We start from the raw sequence: 9397 nt of genomic DNA, 5'->3' as shown, positions 1-9397 counted from the left end.
GAGATGAGAATAAAAAGAGCCAAAATAAATGAGGATAAAGGGACAGAGGAAGATTGATATTAAGATAAAGAGTAATGGAAAGATGAAAAGATGAAAGGGAGGGAGAAATGTTTGAGAAATTGTAACAATAATTTGGAAAATTGATAATAAGATAGAAAGTTAAAAGAAATGACATTTTTTATTTTTAAATAATGAAGTTTTTAATTCACCTTAAATGAGTAAATTATAGAAAAAAATTATAAAGCTTTTAGATATATATAGATTTCCTTCAAATTTATGAGTAAGTTGGGATAGGAACAAAAAAATATAATTATTTAGAACTCATTAGCACGTTTCTTATTTGGGCTGCACCTCTAACATTGTTGATCGATTGAATGAAATCATTGGATGATCTAAACCCTTGATTTGATTATATTTTCTCACCTTATTGTTGTCTCTAGCATATACAAATATATCAACCGAGAAGTAAGATCATCCTCACAATAAAGAGTCAAAGAGAGATAATCCAACTCACAAGTCTAATTTTTTATTGGATATGATATCTTCCTTCCTCCATATATAGGAGCCTTCATGGGCGAGCATTACATGCAACTCAATTACAAGCAATGGCCAAAACACTCAGTTCTCTCCTTTATATCTATCTCACTTTCGCTTTCTGTGTCATCTACTCTGATGCCGCGACCCCTAGTAACTTCACCTATATATGTGATCCCGCCAGGTATGCCCAACTTGGATTGGATATCAAATCACTCCCCTTTTGTGACAAGAAACTTTCCTACCAAGTCCGAGCAAGAGATTTGGTGAGACAAATGACATTGTACGAGAAGGTACGGCAACTAGGAAATCGTGCTTACGGAGTCCCAAGATTAGGGATACCTGAATACCAGTGGTGGTCTGAGGCACTCCATGGTTTGTCCAATGCTGGTCCAGGAACCTTTTTTGATAATTCAGTTCCACATGCAACCAGCTATCCCACGCCAATTCTCACAACGGCTTCATTCAACGAGTCATTGTGGAACACAATTGGGAAGGTATAGGAGCATTTTGTTGAAAAATAAAAATATAAATACACTGTTTAAGTTTTTCAGAACTTAAAAAGGTTTAAAGTAATCATTTTTAATCAATATTCATATGTATATACTAGTTTAAAGTGATATTTTTTTTTTTTTTTTTTTTTTTGTGCTCTAATTCTTAGGATTTTCTCTAAACTTAGGAACTTTTAAAAAATAGTAAATTATTCTTTCAAAAGTTTGTGCTTTTAAATTTAAAATTATTTGTAGTATAGATGAGCTAAAATTTGTTACACAATGTAGGCTGTTTCCACAGAAGCACGAGCATTATACAATTTAGGGCATGCTGGATTAACATTTTGGAGTCCAACCATTAATGTAGCAAGGGATCCAAGATGGGGAAGAATCATTGAGACACCTGGTGAAGATCCATTCGTAGTTGGCACCTATGCTGTGAATTACGTGAGAGGCTTGCAGGATGTTGAGGGAACTGAGAGTAATAAATATAAGGATTTAAACTCAAGACCACTTAAAGTTTCTGCATGTTGCAAGCACTTTACTGCCTATGATCTTGACAATTGGAAAGGAATTGAGCGCTATAGTTTTGATGCTAAGGTAACTACTATATGAAAATCATAATTCTAAAGTTGATATACCACTATGATTCAAAAAAAAGAAAATATTAAAGCAAAGTTTTTTTATTTTTTATTTTATTATTATTTGAAGGTGACGGAACAAGATTTGGTTGAGACATTTAACCGGCCCTTCCAAATGTGTGTTCAAAATGGTGATGTCAGTAGTGTCATGTGCTCTTTTAACCGTATTAATGGTATACCTGCTTGTGCTGATCACAAACTCTTAAAGGAAACCGTTAGACAAGATTGGGATCTTCATGGGTACAATCTGTCTAAATTCTAATCTCAATATTAAAGTACTAAAATTTAATTTGGATACTATTTTTGTAAGGCTAACATTACAATCGTTGCCAGATATATAGTTGCAGATTGTGATTCTGTTGAAGTAATGATTAAGGACCAAAAATGGCTAAACGTTGACAATGAAACTGCAGTTTCATACACAATACAAGCAGGTTATTAATGATGTTCCTTACCTATTCTTTTATTCGATTTCCTCATTTGATTTTTTGTTCACAGATGTTTAATTTCTACCTGGTTTAGGTTTGGATTTGGATTGTGGAGTTTACTACACCGACAATGTTGAAAGTGCTGTGAAACATGGGAAGGTTGGGGAGGGAGATGTAGACCAGTCACTGCAATACCTCTATGTTGTGCTTATGAGGCTAGGAATATTTGATGGACAGCCTCAATACAATTCTCTCGGTATAAATGATGTGTGCACTAGCGCCCACATCGAATTAGCAGGAGAAGCAGCGAGGGAGGGAATTGTTCTTTTGAAGAATGACAATGGAGTTTTGCCATTGGCAACTAAAAGGAACGAAACCCTAGCAGTGGTTGGACCACATGCTAATGCTTCCGTTGCCATGATTGGAAACTATGCATTTAACCCATGGGACAAAGGTTCTCCATGTCGATACAGTACTCCACTTAATGGCTTCTCCAGTTATGGAAGTGTGAACTATGCAGTAGGATGCTCCGATGTTAAATGTGCTAATGGGAACTTGATAGGCGCAGCCGTGGAAGCCGCCAAAACTGCTGATGCCACCATAATTGTTGCGGGGATAGATTTATCAATTGAGGCAGAGACCAGAGACAGGTTGGATATCCTCCTTCCTGGAAAACAAACTGATCTTATCAACCAAGTTGCTGATGTTGCGAAAGGCCCAGTAGTTCTTGTAATCATGTCGGCTGGAGGTATTGATATCTCCTTTGCTAAGAGTAACCCGAAAATCCATGCCATCTTGTGGGCTGGATATCCTGGAGCAGAAGGTGGTCAAGCCATTGCTGATGTTGTTTTTGGAAAATACAATCCAGGTAACATCTAATTTGATTCCTTTCGCCAATGCAAATCTTTATCTCTAAGATTTTGCATCATTATTTACACCTTATTTTCTATGTTTTTCAGGAGGAAGATTACCTCTTACTTGGTATCAAGCTGATTATGTTGACAAGATACCCCTAACATCCTTGCAATTAAGGCCAGACAATAGCAAAGGCTACCCAGGTCGAACATATAAATTCTACGATGGCCCTACTGTCTTCCCTTATGGTTATGGCCTCAGCTACACAAAATTCAACTATACACTAAAAGCCGCGCCATCAAAACTGCCGACAAAATTAAGTAAATTTCAACACTGCCGTGACCTACCATATAAAAATGGAACCATCAAGCCTAGCTGCCCAGCAATTTTAATAGATGACTTGAGATGTCATCAAAAATTCACATTTGACATTGAAGTAAAAAATGTAGGTAACAGAGATGGAGATGAAGTTGTGTTGATTTACTCACAGCCCCCACTTGGTATTCTTGGAACTCATATTAAGCAGTTGATTAAGTTCCAAAGGGTTTCTGTTGCAGCTAGGACGAGTAAGCTGGTTCATTTTGCCATTAATATTTGCCAGGGCTTGGGCATTGTAGACTCCAATGGTAATGCTGTCTTGCCATCTGGTTCCCACACAATCATCGTCGGTGATCATCAAATTGTACATCCAATTCAGTTAACATATAATTAGAGGTGTGAGGAATGAGACTTTTAATTGAATAAAGATTGTTGTAAAGTCAATTTTCTTCAAGACTTTCATATATTGATTGAATATTATAATACTACAATTTAAAAAAAAAAAAAAAAATGGAATCCTTCCAAGTAGGGTATTTGAAGGTAGGGTATTTCATTTCTTTAAATTTTTAGAGGTGAGATGATATTCCATGTAGCCCAACATAATGAAATGATTCTGTGGGTATAGATAAACAAACTTTGGTGTCAAATCATATATAATTTATGCACGCATTCATGGTCTAGATTTTTACATATTGCACATAAACTATATTTTCTATTACGTGCTCTATCATGTTCAGATGCATAGATCCAAATGTTGTTTTGGGCTTAAGACCTATAAATCTCATTTATTTATCTCCTTCTTTCATTTTATTAAGAAAAAAAAAATCATTTCGAATTTGTTTGCACATCTATTTATCTCCATCTTATATACATACTAATTGTGACTAGTATGTACTATATATATATATATATATATATATATAAATATATATATTATTTATTTATGTTTGTATCTATACATTATTTAAGTGGTTTTTCTTGTTTGGAATCCTTATTTCTATTGTTAAAAAACACCCCTAAATTTTAGGTTTAAGTAGAAATTTTAGCTACAAAATTTGAAGACAATACAATCAAATATATATATATATATATATATATATGTGGGGCCGGAGAATTTGTAGTCCTGGCCCACTTCACAATAGGGCCCAAGACCTAAGCCAAAGAGAATAATTTCCGAGGACGCGTAGTAAGAGTCCAAAAAAGACCTAAGAATATGGCCGAGGACGATCTTATACTCGGCATCTCACAGAACGCCTAAAGAAAAGGACAAACTCAGTACATGGGCAGAACAAGGGAGAAAGCTGTCAATACTGTAGTATAGAACCTTGCATCTGGCAGGCCCATACTCCTCACCATGCTATTCAACTTTTACAACCACCCCCAACCACTCTAGGTATGGACTGATAGGACAGGTTTACACCCCAGAAAGTAAAACTTACACGTGGACACTAAGAGGAAAGTAAATACTAGTATAAAAGGGAATGAGAGCCCCAGAGGAAAAGGGGGCCTGAAGAAAGGAAGAAGGAGAAGGGTACTACGCTCCTTGGACACGGTCTGAGGACCTAAATCCTACAAACCGCATCGATAGAAAGTTTAGCTAGGTCCACCCTCATATAAACCTCCATAAAAACCACGATTAAATCGTTGTCCGGTAACTAAGGCCTAGCCTTTCAACCTCATGCTCTACAAATTGTATTGTTTGGACCCTTTACGTACGAGCCCACAATCATGTGTGGGTTGTTACAAATTGTGTCCCTACAATTGGCGCCATCTGTGGGAAAGGTTTGTGTGTGGCCCAGGCGGTGGAACGAAAAGTCCTCCCATCATTTCCAGCAGCCCGCTGCCGTATCCTAATGTAAAGTCCCACTAGGGGCTGCGTTTTGAAACGTTAACGATGCAGACAGTTCTAGGGGCTTTCAACGTCAGGTTAACGTTTTACACCTTGACTAGGGCGAATCACCCAAGGAGTTAGCCCCCCCCCCCCCCCCCCCCCAATATTTAAAAAAAAAAAAAAAAAAAAGCAAAAGTTTTGGACAGAACCAGGACATTGTATGGTCCTCGGACTCAAGCCTATGGGGAAACCAACTACCTGAAAGAAAAAACAAAGGTTTTGGATAGAACCAAGGCATTGTATGGTCCTCGGACTCAAGCTTATAGGGAAACCAACTACCTGAAAGAAAAAGCAAAGGTTTTGGACAGAACCAGGGCATTGTATGGTTCTCGGACTCAAGCCTATGGGGAAACCAACTACCTGAAAGAAAAAACAAAGGTTTTGGACAGAACCAAGGCAGGACTCAAGCCTATGGGGAAACCAATTACATGAAAGAAAAAAAAAGGTTTTGGATAGAACCAATGCATTGTATGGTCCTCAGACTCAAGCCTATGGGGAAACCAACTACCTGAAAGAAAAAAGGAAGGTTTTGGACAGAACCAAGGCATTGTATGGTCCTCGGACTCAAGCCTATGGGGAAACCAACTACCTGAGAGAAAAAACGAAGGTTTTGGACAGAACCAAGGCATTGTATGGTCCTCAGACTCAAGCCTATGGGGAAACCAACTACCTAAAAGAAAAAATAAAGGTTTTGGACAGAACCAAGGCATTGTATGGTCCTCGGACTCAAGCCTATGGGGAGACCAACTATCTGAAAGAAAAAATAAGGGTTCTGGACACAACCTGGACATTGTATGGCCCTCAGACTCTACCCCATGGAGGAGTTACCCATTAATAGTTGGCTTAATCCCTAGACCGAATGGAATCCCCAGTCTATCGTCGGATCCTCAATACCAAGGGAACTAATGCGATTGTGATGGGGCTAGGTGTTATAAAAAACACGGCCAAAGTCCCTCACTACTCGGCAACCCTCTCGGATGGTTTATTTTGAGTTTCTCATTCTCGGACGGCTGCCTCACACGCATTCGGAGCACTCAGCTGTTATCTCAGTTAATCTCATAAGTTTAATCTACTGTGGGTTAGCATTATTATATTTAATAATGTCGATAAGTTCAAATTAATAGCTTTTTGTTACAAGGTTTCCTGCCCTAAGTATCATTAAAGGAAAATACACATGTAGTACACCTATTCACAAAGTAATTGCTGCAGAAAAGAAAAGTATTTAGAAGGAAACAGATTCATCTTTTATTAAGACAAAGAAATAGTACAACGTACAATGAAAGAGCTTAAATAAGCTTATACTAAAAACTAACTACATAAGCAAAAAGAAAAGATACAATGGAATGAAGAAGAAGCAGAAGAAGAGGTGTAGAGAAGAGAGATGCAGCAATTCCAAGTCGTTGTCTAAGGAAACCATTTCCCAATACTTTTACATGCCCATAACTCAGGCAGTAAAAGAACTTAACGTGGGGCTAGCACCTTTGAAGAAAAGGTGCAGGAAGCGGGGTATTCGTGGGTGGCCACACAGGAAGTTGATGAACCTCCATATTAGCTGCGCTCGTGATAGAGCGGATGGTGATGACGACGGGAAACGTCACTGCTGTCGCACCAAAAATCTGATGCGACTAGTACCTGCTTCGGATTTTGACTGAAAGAGGTGGAAATATCGCCCCCACCTTGTAAAAACGGAGGATTGTCTTGAGTCTGTGTCTCCCCCATTCAGACCGCACCACCTTGAATCTCGGAAGGATCAGGTGCCTCTAGAATGGGTGTGATTCCTTCACCCCCACCCGTGCCTCAAACATATTGCTCTAAGGGTGGATTGCACTGGAGATAAAGACTGTGAGTATGGCTGAAGGATTAGGTATTTGAAGGGGCTGAGGGGTTTATATGTAAAGGGAGTAACCTCCTATCCTACTTATATAGAGGGCAAATTTGTGGCATTTAATCTATGCAGGTTTCCAAGAAGTGCTGCAGACAAGACGGTTTTGGTTTAATTTCCAACACCGTCTGCAATCGTAAGATTTGAATAGCCTCGTGAAGGGGACATATTAAAAACGCATCTCGAGCACTGAAACGTCGAGAACGCTGCGTGAGTAAATCTAGAGGGATGTCACATAATCTGGCGCACCTCCCATGCAAATGGAGACACACTGACATTAATAAAGTACAGAGCTGGGCAAGCCATGATTTGAGCCCGACATCACCGAAACCCTCCTCCCCAACCAAGAGGTCGGGTAGCAGGATTTTGAAGGGCTATTGTGGGGCCGGAGAATTTGTGGTCCCGACCCACTTCACAGTAGGGCCTAAGACCCAAGCTGAAGAGAATAATTTCCGAGGACGTGTAGTAAGAGTCCAAAAAAGACCTAAGAATATGGCCGAGGACGATCTTATGCTCGGCACCTCATAGAACGCCTAAAGAAAAGGACAAACTCAGTACAGGGGCAGAACAAGGGAGAAAGCTGCCAATATTGTAGTATAAAACCTTGCATCTAACAGGCCCATACTCCTCACCATGTTATTCAGCTTTTACAACCACCCCCAACCACTCTAGGTATGGACTGATAGGACAGGTCTACACCCCAGAAAGTAAAACTTACACGTGGACACTGAAAGGAAAGTAAATACTAGTATAAAAGGGAAAGAGAGCCCCAGAGGAAAAGGGGGCCTGAAGAAAGGAAGAAGGAGAAGGGTACTATGCTCCTCGGACACGGTCCGAGGACCTAAACCCTACAAACCACATCGACGGAAAGTTTAGCTAGGTCCACCCTCATATAAACCTCCATAAAAACCACGATTAAATCGTTGTCCGGTAACTAAGGCTTAGCCTTTCAACCCCATGCTCAACAAATTGTATTGTTTGGGCCCTTTTCGTACGAGCCCACAATCATATGTGGGTCGTTACAAATTGTGTCCCTACAATATATATATTTAACTCTTATGTAAAACTACCATTTTTAAAATCCAAATTTTTAGCCTCTTTTATCTTTGCATTTTTCAAATTTAGGTTTTTTTTTTTTTTTTTTTTTTTTTTTTTTTTTTTTTTTTTTTTTTTTTTTCTCCTAATTTCCAATACAAATGGCCGTAGGTTTTTAGCACCAAAAAAATTATTTTTTTTTTTTAAAGTTAGAAATTTAAAAGAAGTCATTAATAACTACATTTGACACATTTTTTTCCTAAAACTTAGCACACACTATTTCTATTTAGAAATATCTCACACATATCTTTTTAAGTTTCTTTGTACATGTTTTTATATGAGTAATGCTACAGACACAAATTATTCTACAAACATTTTACAAACTGCTGATGTGGCATACTCCACCTCGGCTTTTTAACAACTAAAATACCATGTCAGAAATTAACAAAGTAAATTAAAAAAACAAAAAAGAAACCCAAATCTCGTTTGCAACAAAACCCTCTCCCTTTCCCTCTCTACGCCTCCCTCTCTGCCTCAGCAGTATCGTACGACACTGCATCTCCTCTGCCTCTTTGGTCTCACATTCAAGCTAAAGAAATCTGCTTCCTCTTGCCGACTAACGCCGCTGCCACACCTCTCGCCGGAATTGCTACAGAAGTCGCCGGTACCATGGCCGAGAACAGTGTTGCAATCACATCTGATGAGAATGATGCTCCCACTTCAGTATCTGATGGTTCTAATTCTTCTACTTTTGGTAATTCCTCAACAAATTTAGATAAGAAAGACATGCAATGCTTTAGGTAAGAAAACCATACGGTACTGCTAAGGCAGAGAGGGAGGCGCAGAGAGGGAGAGGGAGAGGGTTTTGTTGCAAACATGATTTGGGTTTCTTTTTTGTTTTTTAATTTATTTTGTTAATTTCTGACGTGGTATTTTAGTTGTTAAAAAGCTAAGGTGAAGTATGCCACATCAGCAGTTTGTAAAATGTTTGTAGAATAATTTGTGTCCGTAGCATTACTCGCTTTTCTATTGCCTCAACTTTCTACTCACCTTAACACCATTTCCAATTTTAGGAAGGTTTCTTTCCTTTAATGTTATTGATCTACAGTATAATATTGTTATTTAAGAAATTTCCCCTATTTGGGATCCTTGTTTCCATGGTTTGAAAGTACTCCTAAATTTTAGATTTAAGCATAAACAAAATTTGGAGACAATAAAGTAAAAATTTATTTTTAACTCTCACATAAAACTACTCATTTTCAAAATCCTAAATTTTAACTACTTTGATCTTTGCCTTTTTGAAATTTAGGTAATCATTTTTT

The 9397-nt window shown here is 38.3% G+C and overlaps 1 protein-coding gene across 1 annotated transcript; it reads left to right on the top strand.

Annotated features, from left to right (window-relative positions):
• Window positions 1–605: 605 nt before the first annotated feature.
• Window positions 606–3851, top strand: LOC115992567 (beta-xylosidase/alpha-L-arabinofuranosidase 2-like). The gene is made up of 6 exons (XM_031116784.1): window positions 606–1031; window positions 1314–1625; window positions 1737–1906; window positions 2000–2100; window positions 2189–2962; window positions 3054–3851. Exons 1-6 carry the CDS (start codon window positions 606–608, stop codon window positions 3659–3661), a joined length of 2391 nt encoding a protein of 796 aa, XP_030972644.1. The 3' UTR covers window positions 3662–3851.
• Window positions 3852–9397: the final 5546 nt, after the last annotated feature.

This window comes from Quercus lobata, chromosome 5 (assembly GCF_001633185.2).
Source record: "Quercus lobata isolate SW786 chromosome 5, ValleyOak3.0 Primary Assembly, whole genome shotgun sequence".
NCBI lineage: Eukaryota > Viridiplantae > Streptophyta > Magnoliopsida > Fagales > Fagaceae > Quercus > Quercus lobata.
This window is presented reverse-complemented; position numbering and strand designations above follow the sequence as displayed.

Bases quoted from the DNA above. Each gene is read 5' to 3' on its own strand.
- LOC115992567 (XM_031116784.1), top strand. From the start codon at position 606: ATGGCCAAAACACTCAGTTCTCTCCTTTATATCTATCTCACTTTCGCT. The intron at 1,907-1,999 runs GTACAATCTGTC...AATCGTTGCCAG, and splicing joins CAAGATTGGGATCTTCATGG to ATATATAGTTGCAGATTGTG. The intron at 2,963-3,053 runs GTAACATCTAAT...TATGTTTTTCAG, and splicing joins TTTTGGAAAATACAATCCAG to GAGGAAGATTACCTCTTACT.